Consider the following 22,784-nt stretch of genomic DNA (forward strand, 5'->3'; position numbering starts at 1 on the left):
GCGGGTTGGCTAATGGATGGATATTAGCCTGGAGTACTTGGGTGTTGTACCGTGTTAGCCATTTTGAATGTAGTGAGAAGTCAAGCATGCAGTGAAAGGTGTCCTATTGCTTGACTTCTCACGATATTAGCCTGGAGATGTTGAACTGACCCTGTGTGAGGCTTGGTGGTGGCACGAGTGGACCTCATACGAGTTCGGTTCCTGTCAGTTTAATGTGCCATGGTGGATACTGGCCGCCCATGACCTTTGAACTGGATTATGTGGGTGTGAGAAGGTTATGCTAAGAGAAATAAGACGTCCGCTTACCTGCATGTTGCACTCATGGATTCTGGACAGCTGGGCAGTGTCTACAAGAGTCGCTTCATTGTTTGGCATGTCTGAATATAATGCAGTGCAGACAAGATGAACTTCTTACTAAGAGCAGGCTCTGGATTGGCTGTATGGTATTTTGGGGTCCCAGTAACCCATTAGGGTTTAAAGGGGATCATGTGTATCACTGCTTTTCAGTGTCCCTGCATCTGTTGTTTAATGAGGGATTGGAAGAGAAATAACTACTGTGTCAACTGTGCTGCTTCCCATCTCTTTGTCTTTTGAAGGACTCTATTATATCTCTGTTGTGGTGTTTTCCACATCCCAAGACATTGGATCAAACCTTCCTTTCTTTCCTTTTCTCCTAAAGAAAGATGGGAGTCTGGCTCTGCCGCAGGATGCCGGTGTGGAAGATCTCTGCCACCTTGTTCACTGGGACTATGGTGGTAGCCCTCGTAATCCTGACAGTCAGCTTTGACACGAGGCACCTGGCTCAGATAAACGTTTTCCACAGGGTCAGCCACGATCTCCACACGTCGCAGAGGTAAGGACCAGTAGAACATTTTTGATCAGAGTTGTCATAAGATGATGGGGCTGTGTTATGTTTCAGGACCTGAGTGGCCAATACCGGATTTTCTGTTTTCTGTGACTGATCAGGTGGCATCCAAAAACTGTTCCATTGGACATCATTTTGTTGAGGTTGGATGTACAGGTGGAGACATGGGAGTGTCTGTGGTCATGATGGCCATCTTTCCCAGTCTGCTCTTCCTTGGTGTACAACTAGAGTGGAGTGTGAGTTACGGTCCAGGTCAGGTCCACACTCCCTTTGTTGCATCCAGGAGCTTCTTCAACTCCAAATCATGGACAGTCATGAACTATCCACTATGGAATATTCTTGCATGATTGTCTAGGCCCGTCTGTGTGGAGTTTGCATATACTCTCAGTGCCTGGTGGGATTTTCTCCAGGTGCTCCAGTTTCCTCTTCATCACCCATCTCTATGTAAACCTTTGGCTGGGTGGCCAGATCTAGGAAGAGTCTTGGTTGTTTCAGGCTTCAGGCCAATCAATTGAATTGACCACAGGTGGACTCCTATCTTCTTCTTCTTCTTCTTCTTCTTTAGGCTGCTCTCATGAGGGGCCGCCACAGCCGATCATCTTCTTCCATATCTTTCTGTCCTCTGTATCTTGTTCTGTCACACCCATCACCTGCATGTCCTCTCTCATCACATCCATAAACCTTCTCTTAGGCCTTCCTCTGTTCCTCTTCCCTGTCAGCTCTATCCTTAGCACCCTTCTCCCAATAACCCAGCATCTCTCATCTGCACATGTCCAAACCAACGCAATCTTGCCTCCTATATATGTATCTATAATAATAAAAGGCAAAGCCCTCACTGACTGACTGACTGACTCACTCACTCACTGACTGACTGACTCACTCATCACTAATTCTCCCACTTCCCGTGTAGGTGGAAGGCTGAAATTTGGCAGGCTCATTCCTTACAGCTTACTTACAAAAGTTAGGCAGGTTTCATTTCGAAATTCTACGCGTAATGGTCATAACTGGAACATATTTTTTGTCCATACACTGTAATGGAGGAGGCGGAGTCACGTATCGCGTCATCACGCCTCCTACGTAATCACGTGAACTAAAAACAAGGAAGAGATTTACAGCACGAGTCAAACGCGGGAACGAAGGTAAATGACGTTAATTTTTGACTGTCTTTTAATACTGTGTAAGCATACATATTAACACATGTGCAATTAAACGTGTGCATTTACGGGGTGATTTCTCAGGCTTAAAAGCTCGCCTTTTATCAAACGCGGGAACAAAGGTAACTGACGTTGTTCACTGTCTTTTAATACTGTGTAACCATACATATTAACACATGTTCAATTAAACGTGTGCATTTACGGGGTGATTTCTCAGGCTTAAAAGCTCGCCTTTTACTAAAAAGGTAAATGCAAAACTATTTTCAATCAGTTTAATGAAACGCTCCCGTTAAGGATTGCAATAACATATTCGCGAGATAAAAGAACGAAGTAGGGGGAAATGACGTAAGAGCCGCAAACAGCGAACAGCAAAAAACGTCTTTTTCAGTGACGTTTGCACGGCTTACATGTTAACGCTGACCATACCAGTGACTCCAAATAAAAACTCATCAGAAATGACCTCAGAAGTGCCATGACAGACTTTGTGACTTGGCTGTACTCGCAGTCGAAAACAAGCGTATCAGGCATCGTTAAGACTTTTGTGCGACAAAACGCACGCACATGAGTATTTTAAGGTGCTAGTGATATTATAAGTAGAGAAAGAGCCCGTTTCGACAACGTAAAATGAAATGGGCACGAGTGGAATAGTAATAAGTATAAACATCACAAACCTGATATAAGTGTATTGAATGAATGCGTAATTAGGCCTCGAGCTGTAGTCGAAATCGCCTTTCAGGCCTCTAGAGCGTTTTTTTTTTTTTTTTTTATATTTTTATTTTATTAATTTTCATTGTAATCATTCCATACAAATAGATCAATTTATAACCCAACAAAATTGAAGACAATTCAAATACCACCCCTAGGCCTCTAGAGCTTTAATCGAAGTCACCTCTCTCTTTGAATTTTTGCGGCCGTAAATCCGCCTCCTGCTGCGATGTTGGTCTCGTAAGGTTTTTCGGGCAGCTGCGCAGAAGGCGACTGCGCATTCGGCATTGGACAGATGTGAGTGAGTGAGTTGGCTGGTGAATTATATATAAGATATGATTTGTGACTTGTCGGTCAGTTCCATTTTTGTAAGCTTTATTTGTAATCTGTTTTATTGTGTACACTGAAAAAAAAAAGTCAGATTAAAATAAAAAACATGTACATCAGTTGCACATAATAAAATTGTTTTTATCAAAAATAATTTAATTATGTTTAATGCTCTAAATTAAGATATCCTGGAACAACATTTTTATATAAAATGAATGAAACTTTTTAATGTTAATTATATTATGTTAAATAAACATGTCAATAAAGCATAATATCAGTGCACAACAATTTTTTTGAAACAACTGGGTATGCACAAATTTAGTTTTGGTTTTACAGCATCACATAGGAACTCTGAGTAATAAACATTTATATGTTTACCGACAATAACGTATTTAGTCACGTAATGTTTCGCATAAGCTATTAAATTCAACAGAATTCAAAGTGTTTTGCTCCTGATTTTCTTTTGTACTCAATGTCTGGTGCATCACGTTGCAGTGTCCAACAGCAGTCACCAAGCATTGACTGATTCCAGTTGCCCGGGTATCGTCTCTCCATTGTAGCGATGTCCTGGTGAAACTTTTCACCGTGTTCGTCACTGACAGCACTGAGATCTGTGGGGAAGAAGTCCAAGTTGAGTGGAGGAAATGAATCTTGAGTGACATGTTTCACTTCATTGTCTTGTACTCTTTGAGAAGTTTGTCTACCAGCTAAAGGGAGTTTGGGTGTGCCAGAAAATTGTCAACAACGTCTGTGAAGGCTTTCCGGGCAATTTTTTTCTGGCCCGGCTAACAGATTTTCAGACCGCTTGTCGCTCATAACAGGTCTGATCTGGGGGCCAACAAAAATGCCCTCTTTGATCTTGGTGTCTGTTATTCTGTCTTAAATAATGAAAACCTTCGCCTTCCTTGTTCAGTGCTTTCATGAAATTCTTCATGAGTTCCAGTTTTATGTAAGGAGGAGGCAAAATATCTTTGCCAGGTCGATAAGTGATTCATGTGCCACATTTTTCAGTCCTGGAACTAACTTTTTACAGAGTGGCCAGTTCTGTTAAGAAGAGTGCGATTCTTTGGCACGGCTGTCCCATTCACAGATGAAACAACAGTACGTTGTATCGCCGAGCTGCAGTCCGAGTAACAGAGCAATGACTTGAAGATCTCCATAGATATTCCAGTTGCTTCAGCCGCAGTTCCATATCCTCGTACGTTTCTTTCATGTGTGCTGCATAGTCAACAGGTACTGAAGGATAAATGCTGCCATTGTGTAGCAGAACAGCTTTCAGGCTTTACATTGATGAATCAATGAAGAGACGCCAGTCTTCCGGGTTGTGATCACAACCCAAGGCCGAGAACAATCCTTCAATGTCACAACAGAAACAGAGACTGTCGACTTGTGCAAAAAATGTTGTTACATCATGATGTTGGCCTTGAAACACAGACATTTTCATACCTGGCGACAGCAAACACCATTCCTGCAGTCTTGAACCCAGCAGCTCGGCTTCTGCTTTTGACGGACCCAAATCTCTGACCAAATCATTCAGTTCAGACTGTGTTACCAGATGTGGATCGCCTGATGAGCACGGTTCAAAATCCGGGTCAATGTCACTGTCAGTACCCTGCATTGCAGTTTCTTCATCTGGTTCATCTAAGGTCCAGTCCTCTGGTAGTTTCAGAATTGGAAGACTGTCGTCATGTGGCAGGTGTCTCATTGCTGAAGGCAGATTAGGATGTTCAATGGACTTCTTGTTTTTGGCAGAGAAACCAGACACATCAGTCAGACAGAAGTAACAGTCCGTCACATGGTCTTTCTGTTCTTGCCATGTCATTGGAATGGCAAACGGTATCATCTTTCGAGTGACTCTGAGCGAGGCTCTCAGACGGACAGCACATGTCACACAGCTAATGTGAGGCGCCCATTCCTTGTCTTGATCACCAGCTGAAATACAGATGATAAGCTTTCTTCACAAGAGCAGTCATGTCAATGTCAATGTCAATTTATTTATATAGCACATTTAAACAAACATAGTAATGCTGTGGCCAAAATGCTTTACAAAAATAGAACAAATTAACATAAAACATAAATAGAAATAAAATATATGAACATAAATAAAATACATAAAAAATAGAAGTAATGTAATAGAATCACAAAGAGGAAGCCATCCGTATTACTGAAGGTAACTGAATGCAAGTGAGTAGAACTGAGTCTTTAATCTTGTTTTAAACAGTTCAATTGTAGACGACTCCTTTATATGATGAGGTAAAGAGTTCCACAGGCGAGGAGCAGCAGCTGTGTCCCCTTTGGTTTTACACTTGGTACGAGGGACAACCAGAGACAGCTGACCAGAAGATCTAAGCACTCTAGATGGCTGATGTAAAACACACAGTTCAGATAAATAGGCAGGAGCAAGCCCATGTAAAGATTTAAAAACTAGCAGCAGGATTTTAAAATCAATTCGAAAACTGACAGGCAGCCAGTGTGAAGAAGCTAAAATAGGAGAAACAGAGTCAGACTTTCTTGCCCCAACCAGAAAGCGAGCGGCAGCATTTTGTACCAACTGTAACCTGTGTATCAGGGATTTGTTAATCCCAGAATACAGCGAGTTGCAGTAATCGAGGCGAGAAAAAATAAACGCATGAGTAGCTATCTCAACATCTCTAGAAGATAAAAAAAGGCTTTATCTTACCTAATAGACGAAGTTGGAAAAAGCAACTCTTGACTACAGAAGTTATTTGTTTCTCAAAAGAGAGGTTACTGTCAAAGGTAACACCAAGATTGCGGACTTGAGCTTTGGAAAAGACAGAGAAAGAGCCGAGAAGACCAAGACCAATTTGGGCTTTAGCAGTCATCCAATGTCTCTGAGGTGCAAGTGTATATTCGCCACAGATATAGCAGAATGTATCGCGGCTGTTACGATGTTGACGAGACACCAAAACGTCTAAAGCATCAAGCTTACTTACTGTTACAGTGCGTCCAGAAAGTATTCTCAGCACTTCATCACTTTTTCCACATTTTGTTATGTTACAGCCTTATTCCAAAATGGATTAAATTCATATTTTTCCTCAGAATTCTACACACAACACCCCATAATGACAATGTGAAAAAAGTTTTCTTGAGGTTTTTGCAAATTTATTAAAAATTAAAAAATTGAGAAAGCACATGTACATAAGTATTCACAGCCTTTGCCATGAAGCTCAAATTGAGCTCAGGTGCCTCCTGTTTCCCCTGATCATCCTTGAGATGTTTCTGCAGCTTCATTGGAGTCCACCTGTGGTAAATTCAGTTGACTGGACATGATTTGGAAAGGCACACACCTGTCTATATAAGGTCCCACAGTTGACAGTTCATGTCAGAGCACAAATAAAGCATGAAGTCAAATGAATTGTCTGTAGACATCTGAGACAGGATTGTCTCGAGGCACAAATCTGGGGAAGGTTACAGAAAAATTTCTGCTGCTTTGAAGGTCCCAATGAGCACAGTGGCCTCCATTATCCGTAAGTGGAAGAAGTTCAAAACCACCAGGACTCTTCCTAGAGCTGGCCGGCCATCTAAACTGAGCGATCGGGGGAGAAGGGCCTTAGTCAGGGAGGTGACCAAGAACCCGATGGTCACTCTGTCAGAGCTCCAGCGGTCCTCTGTGGAGAGAGGAGAACCTTCCAGAAGGACAACCGTCTCTGGAGCAATCCCGCAATCAGGCCTGTATGGTAGAGTGGCCAGACGGAAGCCACTCCTTAGTAAAAGGCACATGGCAGCCCGCCTGGAGTTTGCCAAAAGGCACCTGAAGGACTCTCAGACCATGAGAAAGAAAATTCTGTGGCCTGATGAGACAAAGATTGAACTCTTTGGTGTGAATGCCAGGCGTCACGTTTGGAGGAAACCAGGCACCGCTCATCACCAGGCCAATACCATTCCTACAGTGAAGCATGGTGGTGGCAGCATCATGCTGTGGGGATGTTTTTCAGTGGCAGGAACTGGGAGACTAGTCAGGATAAAGGGAAAGATGACTGCAGCAATGTACAGAGACATCCTGGATGAAAACCTGCTCCAGAGCGCTCTTGACCTCAGACTGGGGCGACGGTTCATCTTTCAGCAGGACAACGACCCTAAGCACACAGCCAAGATATCAAAGGAGTGGCTTCAGGACAACTCTGTGAATGTCCTTGAGTGGCCCAGCCAGAGCCCAGACTTGAATCTGATTGAACATCTCTGGAGAGATCTTAAAATGGCTGTGCACCAATGCTTCCCATCCAACCTGATGGAGCTTGAGAGGTGCTGCAAAGAAGAATGGGAGAAATTGGCCAAGGATAGGTGTGCCAATCTTGTGGCATCGTATTCAACAAGACTTGAGGCTGGAATTGCTGCCAAAGGGGCATCGACAAAGTATTGAGCAAAGGCTGTGAATACTTATGGACATGGGATTTATCAGTTTTGTTATTTTTAATACATTTGCATAAACCTCAAGTAAACTTTTTTCACGTTGTCATTATGGGGTGTTGTGTGTAGAATTCTGAGGAAAAAAATGAATTTAATCCATTTTGGAATAAGGCTGTAACATAACAAAATGTGGAAACAGTGATGCGCTGTGAATACTTTCTGGATGAACTGTATGTGGTTAATCCAGCACTGTAAATCTGCCTTACCTGTGTGTGTGTAAAGAATGCTGATGAGATATGAAACATAACCAGTAGTTAATGTGCATGCTGGCTGCCAATTGAATTGTCAATAAGCTACTCTTTGGGGTTCATATATTTATAAATCTGACCAGCCATGAACCTCACCACATGTCTCTGAGAATGACGGTATTGAAGGCTGAGCTAAAGTCAGTAAAGACCATCCTCACATAACTGTCTTTCTTCTCCAGGCTGGTCAGCAAAAACTGGACCACAGTGGGTACTAAGTTGGCGGTGGATCCTGTGTTGGCAGTGGACCGGTTTGGGCGGTAAGCAAACTGCAAAGGGATCATTGAGCTTGGGGAGGCTGGCCTTAATGTGGTACATGACTAATCTTTCAAAGCATTTCATAATGACTGAGGTAAGCGCCACAGGGCGATAGCCATTCAGGCAATTCACGGTTGATTTCTTTGGTACTGGAACATGTGGAGTGGTCTTGAAGCATGCTGGGACAAGTGCTTGGCTCAAGGAAGTTTTAAAGAGATCTGTGAGGACATCAGCCAGCTGATCTGCACATTCTTTGATCACACGGTCTGGTATTTTAATGATCAGGTCCAGTAGCGTTGTATGGATTCACTTTCGTTAGAGCAGTGGTCTCAAACTCTGGTCCTGGAGGGCTGCAGTGGCTGCAGATTTTCATTCTAACCCGTTTATTAACAAGTGACCTGTTTTTGCTGCTAATTAACTTCTTTTGAATTAATTGTAATTGACTTGTTTCTGAAGACCCAGACCCCTTCATTGTTTCTTTTTCCTTAATTAGCAGCCAAACAATAATGAGATACAAAATGAGCCAAAACAACTGGTGTCCATCATACAATATCTGAAAATAAAGTAAGATGAAGGTCTCGGGAATGCTGATCTACTCTGATCTCCAAAACATTTTAGCAGTGCTCTTATTAAAAGAGAAAATCAACAATTTCGGAAATGTCTGCTATTGCACAATGAGAGCAGCAACAAGCCATGGAATTAAAGAACGGGTTTAATGAACGACAAGACTCAGCGCTTAATTAAGCAAGTGGTTGGAGTTTGAGGCCCTGACTTTGGTTGGTCTTCTGTTGGCTCCCTCGCTTCCCATTTCATTTCTGTTTGGGTGCCATTAAGAAAAGAAATGAAGCAATTCAGAGGAATGATGAAGAAATTCAGGGGAACAAAGCTTAAAAAAACAACTCAATTAAAACGAATGGAAAAGGAATTAATTAGCAGCAAAAACAGGTCACTGATTAAGAAAAGGGTTAGAATGAAAACCGGCAGCCACTGCAGCTCTCCAGGACTGGAGTTTGAGACAACTGGGTTAGAGTATACAATTTATTTTTGTACAGCCCAAAATCACACAAGGAGTGCCACAATGGGCTTTGACAGACCCTGCCTTTTGGATGGCACCGACTGGCAGCACTCCAATCTCTTTCTGTACAGCAGTGGTGCCCAAAGTGTGCGGACGAGCTGCAGCTTCCTCACAGGGGTGCCGTGAAATATTAGAAAATTTTCATAATTTGATTTCCATTTTCAATTCCATGTCATAGGACGTGACGTCTGGAGGACCTGGTGCAAACCAGTAACTCACTTCATAATAACCGTTTGCGGAAGCCTCTACAAATGGTTACTAGATGGCGCTCTACACTGAAAAAAGTATAACATTGATGTTGTTCATTCAACGTAAATTTTCTCTTTCAAGTGACTTAAGATTTGTCATTTAGTGTTGTAGCTTGAAATATTTGGTTTCAGATCTCAATCAAAGTAAAAAAATTTGCTTCTACCAAAGTAAGTTATGGTGGAGGGAATAAACGTAGAAATCCTATTTCAGTTAACTTAACATTTTAGTTTGTTTGTGTGCTGTGTTTGAGGGGCCGTTTGTATATTCTTCCGGTTGAACTTTCCAGCGTGCTGGCTTTCCAACTGTCAAAAAAGAAGAACAACTTAAATAATAGATTTAGTATAAAACAAGTGAATTGCACCCAATCACTCTAAATGATTTGCCTCAACTTAAAAATTGTGGGATCAAAAAGAATTATATTGGTTCAGATTGAAAATATTAAGTGTGAATCATCACATTTTTTTTCAGTGTACAATAATTAAGTTTCTCAATTGTTTAAGTAGTTTGTCGAACTTCCTCGATACTTTTTGTTCGTATATAAATAGCCGTCGGTTTCATGCGGTCTTAGTGTTGAATTAGTTTTCGGAGATTGTATCAACTGTATATTGTTGTGATTACATCAAGTGAAGTTTCTGATTTCTTCTCATATGTATTTTAAAAAATGGCTCGGTTTTTACTAAGCAGTAATAAGCATTGTGAGAGTGAAAATAAAGAGGGCACAGCGTCAGAGTGTGAAGAAGCGCAACTATCGAAAATATGATGACAGTTATTTGGACTTTGGTTTCACATTGACAGAAGTCAATGGTGAAGAGAGGCTGCAGTGTGTACTGTGTATTAACGTTTTGGTACCAGAGTGCATGCTACCAAGTAACTCGAAACGCCATTTAGAAACCAATCTTATAGTAAATCTCACGACTACTTTACCAGAAAGTTAAAAGAGTAAAATCAACTAAAAGGTAGGTTTTATAAGCGGGTATCAATACCAAGCATCTTACAAGGTGGCACATAAAATCGCAAAATGTAAGAAGCTACATACCATCGCAGAAGAACTCATTCTACTGGCTGCTGTAGATATGATGAACATTATGATCGGTGTGTCTGCAGGGAAGCTGCTTTCAAAAGTGCCTCTGTCCAATAACACCATCAGTCGATTTAATACAGCATACAATGGAGGACCTCAATGATCAATGAATTCAAAAGATAAAAGGGAAGGAGTTTGGGTTGCAGCTGGATGAGGCCACAGATAGTAATAATGATGTTCAGTTGATTTGCTATGTACAGTTTATAGATGGTAGTAACATTGTAGAACACCGTCTCTTTTGTAAAAGTATCACTGCTGGTGCTAAGGCTCAAGACTTGTTCGAGATTGTTGATACTTTAATATCCATCCATCCATTATCCATCCCGCTATATCCTAACTAAAGGGTCATGGAGGTCTGCTGGAACCAATCCCAGCCAACACAGGGCGCAACGCAGGAAACAAACCCTGGGCAAGGCGCCAGTCCACTGCAGGGCACGCACACCTAACCTGCATGTCTTTGGACTGTGGGAGGAAACCAGAGTACCCAGAGGAAACCCACGCAGACACAGGGAGAACATGCAAACTCCACGCCGGGAGGACCTGGGAAGCGAACTCAAGTCTCCTAAATGCGAGGCAGCAGCGCTACCCACTGCACCACCGTGCCGCCTACTTTTATATCTATCTATCATATATATATATATATATATATATATATATATATATACACAGACGGGCAGCATGGTGGCGCAGTGGGTAGCGCTGCTGCCTCGCAGTTGGGAGACCTGGGGACCTGGGTTCGCATTTCCGGGCCCTCCCTGCGTGGACTTTGCATGTTCTCCCTGTGTCTGCGTGGGTTTCCTCTGGGTGCTCCGGTTTCCTCCCGCAGTCCAAAGACATGCAGGTTAGGTGGATTTGCGATTCTCAATTGGCCCAAGTGTATGCTTGGTGTGTGGGTGTGTTTGTGTGTGTCCTGCGGTGGGTTGGCACCCTCCCCGGGATTGGTTCCTGCCTTGTGCCCTATGTTGGCTGGGATTGGCTCCAGCAGACGTGACCCTGTGTTCGGATTCAGTGGGTTGAAAAATGGATGGATAGATATATATATACAGTGCATCCGGAAAGTATTCACAGCGCTTCATCACTTTTTTCCACATTTTGTTATGTTACAGCCTTATTCCAAAATGGATTAAATTCATTTTTTTCCTCAGAATTTTACACACAACACCCCATAATGACAACGTGAAAAAAGTTTACTTGAGGTTTTTGCATATTTATTAAAAATTAAAAAACGGCACATGGCCGTTTGGTGCTGAATTTTGTGGCCGGGATACAGGAAAGGTTTTCTTCTGCTGACTCGATCATGAAGGTCCTGTTTGTTTAGGTGTCGCTGCAGAGTAGAACAGTGGACCACCACTCCAGAGTCTGCTAAACCTTCATGCAGTCATAAGGGGGGTTTTGATTTGCCTTTCTAGCAATCCATTGAGCAGATCTGTCAGAAATTTTTCTTGGTCTTGTAAACCTCAACTTGACCTTCGCCATTCCTGTTCACTGTCATTTCTTAATAAAATTAGGAACTGAGGAGACGGCGACCTGAAAATGCTTTGTGGTCTTCGTGTTGCCTTATCATCCTGCTTTGTGTTTCTCAATTCTCTGATTTGTCAGAGTGCCTGGCAGCTGCTTAGAGGAGCCCCGATTGTTGGTTGACACGGTCTGAGGGGTCTGAGAATTTATAAAGCTATGCACTTTATATCCCCATCCCCTAACGATGACTGTGAACAAGCCATAGTCCTGACAAGCTAATGAAGGTCTGAGACCATCTTGGGAAAAGCTATCTAGGACCTCAAATATGCTGGGGGGCACAAACCTTTGCATGGTCCTCCTTTCCTTTTTTCAGTGTACAATTGTACAAAACAAACACAATACACTAATCAGGCATAAAAGGCTAAAAAGAAATGTGTCATCTTGAACTTTAATGCCTTTTGGTGATCAGTTCATCTTCTGCTCACTTAACTATTCACAGGTACAGACATTTTAAGCAAGGGGGCCAAAACTTTTGCATGACACTGTATGACAAGGCAATGTAGAAAAAGGAACACCACATCCGTACAGGTTGACAATGATGACGAGAGGTACAATGGACTAGAACAGAACAGTACTTAGATAAGAGCCTACGCAGGGGCATTGTGTTCAAGAGCCTGCCTGCCAGTGTGATGAAGCTGTTGTTCAGTCTGGTAGTGCTGGTTCCCAAACCAGATGGAAGATGGTAGGAGTGGGAAGGAAGGGATCCCGCAGAATGCTTATGGATGCTGGCACTTTGTGAACATGTCCTCGATGAAAGGGAGACCTTGATGATGGTCTCCACAGTGGGCACTATGAGTTGTATGAATTTCTGATCAGGCCCATTAAAGTTCCAGGTTGGTAGTTTAGGGGTAATTAGACCTGTAAGGAACCCATGTGTCATTTCAGTTGATAAGAACTGGCGAACCTACAGGTGGTGGATGCCTTCCCCCAGTCAGTTTCTACTCTTTTGTGATGACTTCTCTTTCTGCTCCTACCACTCATGGACCCCCCTCCTAATATTTTTCTAATTTTCTTGCCTTTGTTTTCAGCTCACAGTGGAAAGGTTCAGAAGTTCGACCTCTACAGACGAACAAGTCAGATGAAAAGCAGTCGCCCAGATCCTGTCAACCCAAAACGAACGTGATGTTCCTGAAAACCCACAAAACCGCCAGCAGCACCATCCTGAACCTGCTCTGCCGATTTGGGGACAAACACAACTTGACCTTTGCCCTGCCTACTAATTACCGGTTTGGCTATCCTGAATTTTTCAGTTCACGCAGCATCAAGGGCTTCTCACAGCAGAATGGACGACTCTACAACATCATGTGCCACCATATGAGGTTCAGGCGACTCGAGGTATGATGTGTGTGAGCACCTGCCTGTGGGGAAAGGTTGGGAGTCCTGCGATTCTTTTTACCTGCCGAAAAGCACAACGAGCGTTCAACCAGAGACCACGAATGTTGGCGTCAGATGATCTCAGAGGTCTTACAGGTTTGAAACACTACAGGGTCAGCTCACGCCTGTGTCATTGCAAAGATGTCTGTTAACCCATGCTTTCATGGGGATTTTTGTGCATGGGTTTGCGTTTTTAGACCGTTCATGCACTAATTACACATTCATCTGCTTGCAACTTTGTCTTCTGATAAACTTCTTAAGGAACAAGAGAATAAAACACCATGTCAGTCACTCTCCATAAGTTCTGTGGACCTGTGTGTTTCAACGTCCTTTCAGTATTGTGACCTCTTGTATTACCGTGATATTTCCCTCTACTTACCCTTTACCTGTTTTCTTCAGGGGTTATCGGGTTGGTCTACTGTCGCTCCTTAACATTAACACACACACACACACACACAGACCCTAACCACAAAAGTACAGTAGGAATGAAGCATACACACCCTGTTATACTCTAGCACTTTAAACCATTCAAGTGTGTGTGTGTGTATGTATATAATATGTGGCGGATGGCCGGGATGCCCCTTCAGCATATGTTCCAGGGGAGCAAGCATGGGAGACCCAAAACTTCCACCTGGACATTAGATGGCAGCCTCCCTGTGTTGCAGCGGTGCCTCGGACTCCTGCAGAGCTGCATGGGAGTTGGAGTTTGGTGCAGCTCTGTTGGGTTCCGCAGGCGCCGCCAGGGGGTGCTGCAGCATGAACTGTTAGGCCCTTGTGGGCAGTATTTTCACCACACCCAGAAGTGCTGCCGGGATTCAGCAATCAAGCACCTGGAGCATTTCCAGGTGCTTAATAAAAGTAGTCAGCGGCCACCACTCGGGAGCCAGAGTCGGGAGGAGGAGGAGGACGAGGTTGCCTGAGAGGAGTGGAGGAGGAAGAAGAGTGTGTGCCTTACTGTAGTATTTGGTGGGCTTTGGGACTGTGTTAGGGCTGAGGGACAAGGGGAAGGCGTGGACCTCAGCTGAAGAAAAAAATCTTTTGTTGATTTTACACATGCTTCCGCGTCAGTCTGTGTCGGGTCGGGCACATATATAGCGCCTTTTACAATATATTATATATATATATATATATATATATATATATATATATATATATATATATATATACAGTGGTGTGAAAAACTATTTGCCCCCTTCCTGATTTCTTATTCTTTTGCATGTTTGTCACACAAAATGTTTCTGATCATCAAACATATTTAACCATTAGTCAAATATAACACAAGTAAACACAAAATGCAGTTTTTAAATGATGATTTTTATTATTTAGGGAGAAAAAAAATCCAAACCTACATGGCCCTGTGTGAAAAAGTAATTGCCCCCTTGTTAAAAAATAACCTAACTGTGGTGTATCACACCTGAGTTCAATTTCCGTAGCCACCCCCAGGCCTGATTACTGCCACACCTGTTTCAATCAAGAAATCACTTAAATAGGAGCTGCCTGACACAGAGAAGTAGACCAAAAGCACCTCAAAAGCTAGACATCATGCCAAGATCCAAAGAAATTCAGGAACAAATGAGAACAGAAGTAATTGAGATCTATCAGTCTGGTAAAGGTTATAAAGCCATTTCTAAAGCTTTGGGACTCCAGTGAACCACAGTGAGAGCCATTATCCACAAATGGCAAAAACATGGAACAGTGGTGAACCTTCCCAGGAGTGGCCGGCCGACCAAAATACCCCAAGAGCGCAGAGACGACTCATCCGAGAGGTCACAAAAGACCCCAGGACAACGTCTAAAGAACTGCAGGCCTCACTTGCCTCAATTAAGGTCAGTGTTCACGACTCCACCATAAGAAAGAGACTGGGCAAAAACGGCCTGCATGGCAGATTTCCAAGACGCAAACAGACTGTTAAGCAAAAAGAACATTAGGGCTCGTCTCAATTTTGCTAAGAAACATCTCAATGATTGCCAAGACTTTTGGGAAAATACCTTGTGGACTGATGAGTCAAAAGTTGAACTTTTTAGAAGGCAAATGTCCCGTTACATCTGGCGTAAAAGGAACACAGCATTTCAGAAAAAGAACATCATACCAACAGTAAAATATGGTGGTGGTAGTGTGATGGTCTGGGGTTGTTTTGCTGCTTCTGGACCTGGAAGGCTTGCTGTGATAGATGGAACCATGAATTCTACTGTCTACCAAAAAATCCTTAAGGAGAATGTCCGGCCATCTGTTCGTCAACTCAAGCTGAAGCGATCTTGGGTGCTGCAACAGGACAATGACCCAAAACACACCAGCAAATCCACCTCTGAATGGCTGAATAAAAACAAAATGAAGACTTTGGAGTGGCCTAGTCAAAGTCCTGACCTGAATCCAATTGAGATGCTATGGCATGACCTTAAAAAGGCGGTTCATGTTAGAAAACCCTCAAATAAAGCTGAATTACAACAATTTTGCAAAGATGAGTGGGCCAAAATTCCTCCAGAGCGCTGTAAAAGACTCATTGCAAGTTATCGCAAACGCTTGATTGCAGTTATTGCTGCTAAGGGTGGCCCAACCAGTTATTAGGTTCAGGGGGCAATTACTTTTTCACACAGGGCCATGTAGGTTTGGATTTTCTTTTCTCCCTAAATAATAAAAACCACCATTTACAAACTGCATTTTGTGTTTACTTGTGTTATATTTGACTAATGGTTAAATGTGTTTGATGATCAGAAACATTTTGTGTGACAAACATGCAAAAGAATAAGAAATCAGGAAGGGGGCAAATAGTTTTTCACACCACTGTATATATATATATATATATATATATAAATATATATATATATATATATATATATATATATATATATATATATATATATATATATATATTTTCATGGCATTCGTAGTCTGAATCACAATCTGATTACATGGTAGGTAACCACCCATACAATGCTTGTGGTTGGTCAGCAAGTTGGCTAACATCCGCCACGGTGCCCTCTTTCAGTTTGCGAGAAGCAGATCATAGAAAGGTAACCAACCATACAATCAGATTGTGATTCAGACTATGAATGCCATGAATGTAATTACCCCCGATCTACATGCTGTCAAATGAACAAACCACACGCTGTGGTGCAACATTAGGGGCTTCGCCTCTAGCGCTGACGTCCGAGATTCGATTTCCGAGAGGGGGTGCAGTTAGTGTGTACGCCTGATGAGCCCAGAATTAGTGCGAAACATGTGTCGCGTACTCTTTGCATTATTTGACAGTAAAACTATTTTCAACCATATATATATAATATATACACACACACATACATCCATCTCTAAAGAATCGCAAATCCAAGAATGGCAATCACTTTCTGTCCCCTCCGATCTTTGGAAGGATGAAAAATGATGGAGGGTGGGAGCATGCTGGGAAAGTTTTATCCATCCATCCATTTTCCAACCCGCTGAATCCGAACACAGGGTCACGGGGGTCTGCTGGAGCCAATCCCAGCCAACACAGGGCACAAGGCAGGAACATACATACACACATTCCTGTATATAAGGGGCGTGCAGTCAGGGGAGGCAGGTCATCATGAAAAGTACAAAAATTAATAATGATAACATAAAATAAACTCGTTCACCAGTCTGTGCTATAAATTTGTTTTCTGTATTATTCCAATAACTGTGATAATTTTTATAGTCAAAATCACTGAATTGGCACAGTTACTGTTCAAATACATGGGAGAAACGCGAGGTGTGGCAGCGACGAGACTCACCTCACCTCGGACTGCGCTCTCCGTCACACCCTGCTGGGGTGATGTGTGCAATTGACGCGTGCCTGTTGCTGTCTCTCTCTGTATGTTGCCAATTTAAGGTTTACTAACACGTTTATTATACACCCTGACTGTCCGCAGTCTGGCTAATATCTTTAATGAATGTGTGTAACAGATTTAGTCTCGCTGATCGGACATAAAATCGCAGTGAAAAGGCACAAGGTGAGCAGACAGTACTGTGCTGACCTGAAGGGGGTGCATGTGAGCCAAACAGGTGCTCGTTGCTGCTGTTCTTCTACGCTGAGGCGCCAATAAGTTAGCGATATCAGAAAGTCAAGTGCACTGCAGCGGGCCGTTTATTTTCATTTTTTGTTCCAAATGACTGCCAAAATGGAAGATTATATATCTAAGCTTAAAAACTTACTTTCAGTCAAAACATGTAAGTGATAAAAAACGGAAGACCAACGGCAGAGAGAAAAGGTTTGCTTCCAACCAACAGACAACTAAATTTTGACCTTCAATAAAATATTATTTCGTTTTTCTTGTCATCTTTTGTTGAACAGTCTGTATTGAAACTGATTAGAGTATGAAAATTAAAAACTGAAAAAAAAATTCAACTAAGGTCAAAATTGAAACCCGTTTTTTGTGCACCACCCCATACTTTCATTTGTATTGAATGAGTATGAATTGTGGAATTGCAACGACAAATTTAGAACATGTAGAGGGTGAGGAGTAAATGCGCTCTCTCCGCTCTCATTCTTTCGCCGCTATAAATGTAACATTCTTTCTTATCCAGATATGTACCTCACCTGTGTGTGTTCAAAGTATGCTGATGAGATATGAAACATAACCAGTAGTCCATGTGCATGCTCGCTGCCAGCTGCATAGTGAATAAGCTACTCTTTCGGGTTCCTGCATTTGTAAATCTGATGCTGAAGAACTCAGTGCCTCACCAGTCATGAACCTCGCCACACATCACTGATATAGATATCTTATATATAAACGTCTACACGTGGAAGTGTGTGTGTCTGTCTGTCCAGCCCAGAAGTGAGAGGTGGAGTTGGGGTAAGGATACACAAGTGAGGCCAGCACGTCAGCAAAACAAACCTCCAAATAAAGTCACTCACATAATACAGAAGCGAGGTGAACACATCAGCAATACGGTATATCTTTAAAATTTTCCTCCTGCCGCTAATGCACAAGTGAGGCGAGCATGTCAACAAGACAAATCCTCCTAGGAGAGAGAGACGGCCAGAGAAGTTCCTTTCAATTACCTGACATCTCTATGTTTCAGATTTTTTCTGATGATTTCAATAGTTTCTAGGACCCCGGGCTTCTTACAGCACGGGTTTACACAGCTAGTCTTATATATGTATATATACAGTACTGTGCAATAGTTTTAGGCAGGTGTGAAAAAATGCTGTAAACAAAGAATGCTTTCAAAAATGGAAGTGTTAATCATTTATTTTCATCAATCCACAAAATGCAGTGAATGAACAAAAGAGAAATCTAAATCAAATCAATATTTGGTGTGACCACCCTTTGCCTTCAAAACAGCATCAATTCTTCTAGGTACACTTGCACACAGTTTTTGAAGGAACTTGGCTGGTAGGTTGTTCCAAACATCTTGGAGAACTAACCCCAGATCTTCTGTGGATGTAGGCTTCCTCACATCCTTCTCTCTCTTCATGTAATCCCAGACACACTTGATGATGTTGAGATCAGGGCTCTGTGGGGCCATACCATCACTTCCAGGACTTCTTGTTCTTCTTTACGCTGAAGATAGTTCTTAATGACTTTGGCTGTATGTTTGGGGTCATTGTCCTGCTGCAGAATAAATTTGGGGCCAATCATACGCCTCCCTGATGATATTGCATGATGGATAAGTATCTGCCTGTATTTCTCAGCATTGAGAACACCATTAATCCTGACCAAATCTCCAACTCCATTTGCAGAAATGCAGCCACAAACGTTCACAGAACCTCCACCATGCTTCACTGTTGCCTGCAGACACTCATTATTGTACCGCTCTCCAGCCCTTCGATGAACAAACTGCCTTCTGCTACAGCCAAATATTTCAAATTTTGACTCGTCAGTCCAGAGCACCTGCTGCCATTTTTCTGCCCCCCAGTTCCTATGTTTTCGTGCATACTTGAGTCGCTTGGCCTTGTTTCCACGTCGGAGGTTGCAACTTTTCCATGAAGACCACTTCTGGCCTGACTTCTCTGGACAGTAGATGGGCGTACCTGGGTCCCACTGGTTTCTGCCAGTTCTGAGCTGATGGCACTGCTGGACATCTTCCGATTTCGAAGGGTAATAAGCTTGATGTGTCTTTCATCTGCTGCACTAAGTTTCCATGGCCGACCACTGCGTCTACGATCCTCAACGTTGCCCGTCTCTTTGTGCTTCTTCAAAAGAGCTTGAACAGCACATCTTGAAACCCCAGTCTGCTTTGAAATCTTTGTCTGGGAGAGACCTTGCTGATGCAGTAGAACTACCTTGTGTCTTGTTGCTGTGCTCAATCTTGCCATGACATGAAACTGTCTTCCACAACCTCACCTTGGTAGCAGAGTTTGGCTGTTCCTCACCCAGTTTGAAGCCTCCTACACAGCTGTTTCTGTTTCAGTTCATGACTGTGTTTCAACCTCCGTGTGACATTGATGATCATTAGCTCCTGTTTGGTAGAATTGGTTGATCAGACACCTGACTAGAATCCTACAAAATCCCTGACTTTGTGCAAGTAGACCTATAAGAATTGATGCTGGTTTGAAGGCAAAAGGTAGGAACACCAAATATTGATTTGATTTTGATTTGTCTTTTGTTCGCTCACTTTGCATTTTGTAAATTGATAACAATAAACAATCATTATTTGTATTTCTGAAAGCATTCTTTGTTTACAGCATTTTGTCACACCTGCCTAAAACTTTTGCTCAGTACTGTATGTATTTGTGTATATGTGTATATATATATGTACATATATATAAAATCCAACATCTGTCTGTATGTCTGTCCGCTTTTCAGGAAAGAACTACTTAAGAGATTTAGATCGGGTTTTTTTTTCTATAATTTGCTTGAACATTCTGGTTGATTTTGCGACTTCACTCATCGCTCTAAGAATCATAGTTTGCTTGCAGCAGCGATTTATTCACTAATCTTACACAGAAGTTGCGGGCTGAGGGGAGGGGAAATCGGGACGTCAGGAGTAGGGAGCCAGGCAGGGCCCTCCTCACTGTCCTGTTTCACTTCTATGCTGGCGGAGTCACGGGGCATGGCTAGTATATATATATATATTATATATATATATATTGTCACAAACTCGAGACAGAGTCATATAAAGATTTGGGGCAGCCACCCATATAATTTGGTATCCTGGCTGCAAAGTTGCTTTCTTAAATTATACAGCACTGATGTGCATACAACCGAGTCCAAAACAAGAGTGAGGGAATAGGGAAAAGGTGCAGGCTTCTAAAGGGGGAGACAGGAAGTGAGATCATAGGGGTCAAGCTAATGTTTTTCAGTCATTGGTTTGAGCCCGGACGTGACATCACAGGGGCTGGAGCCGACAAGGTCTCCTTCCATTGGCTCGGTCCCGGAAGTGACGTCAAGACAGCCAGGTGGAATCTCCCGTGAATGGTCTACAGGAAAGGGAGAAAAAGAGTCAGTGCACTCTGCCACCTCCCGGCATGCCTCAGAACTGCCGTCACTCAAGCCCTTTAGCTGCCTCCCATGTGCACGTGTGTGACAAGGCACCCCCTCCTTAGCCCAGACCCGTTGAGTCGGGTGACCCTAACCCGAGAGGTCGTGAACCCGAGAAAGAGCATCAGCGTTGGCATGGAGAGAGCCCCGGCGATGAACGAGTGAAAACTTGTACGGCTGTAGGTCAAGAAACCACCGGGTGACCCACGGATTCGACTCCTTGTGCAGGGCCATCCACTGTAGATGTGCATGGTCCGTGACAAGGGTGAATTCCCAGCCCAACAAGTAGTACCTAAGCTGAGTAATCACCCATTTAATCGCCAAAGCCTCCCTTTCCACCGCTGCATATCTGGTCTCCCGGTCAAACAGTTTCCGGCTCAGGAACATGATGGGGTGCTCCACACCATCGACGCTTTGGCTCAGCACGGCCCCCAGGCCTGTGTCCGAAGTGTCCGTCTGGAGGATGAAAGGCAAAGAAAAGTTAGGTGCCATCAAAATAGGTGCAGACGTAAGGGCCTGCTTCAAGTCACTACATGCAGCGCCTGTCTTTTCAGTCTATATCACAATGTTCGGGCCCTCTTCTTTGTCAAATCAGTCAAGGGCGCCGCTCTCTCCGAGCACCGGGGCACAAACCGGTGGTAGTACCCCGCTAACCCGAGAAAGGCTTGGACCTGCCGCTTGGTTCGCGGACGGGGCCATTTCGAAATGGCATCTACTTTGGAGCACTGTGGCCGGAGGAGGGATCGGGATCCCTGTCCTTCCACGGTTTCAGCAGATTCACATGATAAACCCACTCCCTCGGCCGACGATTGGGTTGACTCACCAAATAGTCAACGAGTCCCTTCCTCTGCTTAACTTCGTAGGGGCCTTGCCAACGGGCAAGCAACTTAGAGTGGGAGGTACCCCAACCCACCAGGTAGCCTAAATATTTAGCCTTGCTCAATCCAAAGAAGCATTTCTTGGGATTGATCTGGAGCCCGGCCTCACCAAGTGTCCGCAATACCGCTTGGACATGCTGTAGGTGTTCCCTCCATGTGCTGGAATAGATGACCACATCATCTAGATAGGCAGCACTGTATGAGTTATGAGGCCGGAGCACTTTGTCCACCAGACGCTGGAAGGTTGCTGGGGCCCCGTGTAACCCAAATGGAAGGACACGATACTGCCAGTGTCCGCTAGGGGTGCTAAACGCGGTTTTAACCTTCGCGGAGTCCGTTAAAGGAACCTGCCAGTACCCCTTTGTCATGTCCAGTGTAGTCAAATATTGAGTCTGCCCAAGCCTCTCGAGGAGGTCGTCCACTCGTGGCATTGGGTAGGCATCGAATTGGGAGACTTGATTAAGCCGACGGAAGTCATTGCAGAACCTCCAGCTCCCGTCAGGCTTACCAACCAACACAATGGGACTGGACCAGGGTCTATGACTTTCCTCAATCACACCTAGTTCCAGCATGCGCTTGATCTCAAGCTCCACTTCAGCCCTTTTTGCCTTGGGAAGACGATACGGGCATTCTCGGACAAAAACCCCGGGCTCTGTCACAATGTCGTGCTCATCCAGAGAGATCCTTCCAGGGTTCTCACTGACTACCTCCCGGACAGACCAGATAACTGTTTTCCAGCTCCTGCCGTTGTCTAGGACTTAAATCCACACCGAATGTTAAGGCTATGGGTGTGAGCAAAGATTGAGCGGGGCTGGCCGGAGGAGGGATCGGGATCCCTGTCCTTCCACGGTTTCAGCAGATTCACATGATAAACCCACTCCCTCGGCCGACGATTGGGTTGACTCACCAAATAGTCAACGAGTCCCTTCCTCTCCTTAACTTCGTAGGGGCCTTGCCAACGGGCAAGCAACTTAGAGTGGGAGGTAGGCACTAGGACCATGACACGATCCCCCGGGAGGAACTCCCGGAGAGACATGTCCCGGTTGTAATATCGGACCTGTGCTGCTTGGGCCTCTTCCATGTAACTTTCAAGGAGGGGCTGAATTTTTCCAAATCTATCGCGTAATTGCGCGAAATACTCCAGTATGTTTGTAGAGGGAAGAGCCTCTTCTTCCCATCCTTCTTTTAGGA

The 22,784-nt window shown here is 43.6% G+C and overlaps 1 protein-coding gene across 1 annotated transcript in view; it reads left to right on the forward strand.

Annotated features, from left to right (window-relative positions):
- Positions 1-707: 707 nt before the first annotated feature.
- The window catches only part of LOC114644359 (galactose-3-O-sulfotransferase 2-like), a 32,449-nt gene continuing 10,372 nt past the window's right edge, over positions 708-22,784 (forward strand). The window contains exons 1-3 of the mRNA XM_028792496.2: positions 708-853; positions 7,907-7,984; positions 12,934-13,240. Of these exons, the coding sequence (XP_028648329.2) occupies positions 708-853; positions 7,907-7,984; positions 12,934-13,240 (531 nt within the window). The remainder of the gene's footprint in view (positions 854-7,906; positions 7,985-12,933; positions 13,241-22,784) is intronic.

This window comes from Erpetoichthys calabaricus, chromosome 5 (genome assembly GCF_900747795.2).
Source record: "Erpetoichthys calabaricus chromosome 5, fErpCal1.3, whole genome shotgun sequence".
NCBI lineage: Eukaryota > Metazoa > Chordata > Cladistia > Polypteriformes > Polypteridae > Erpetoichthys > Erpetoichthys calabaricus.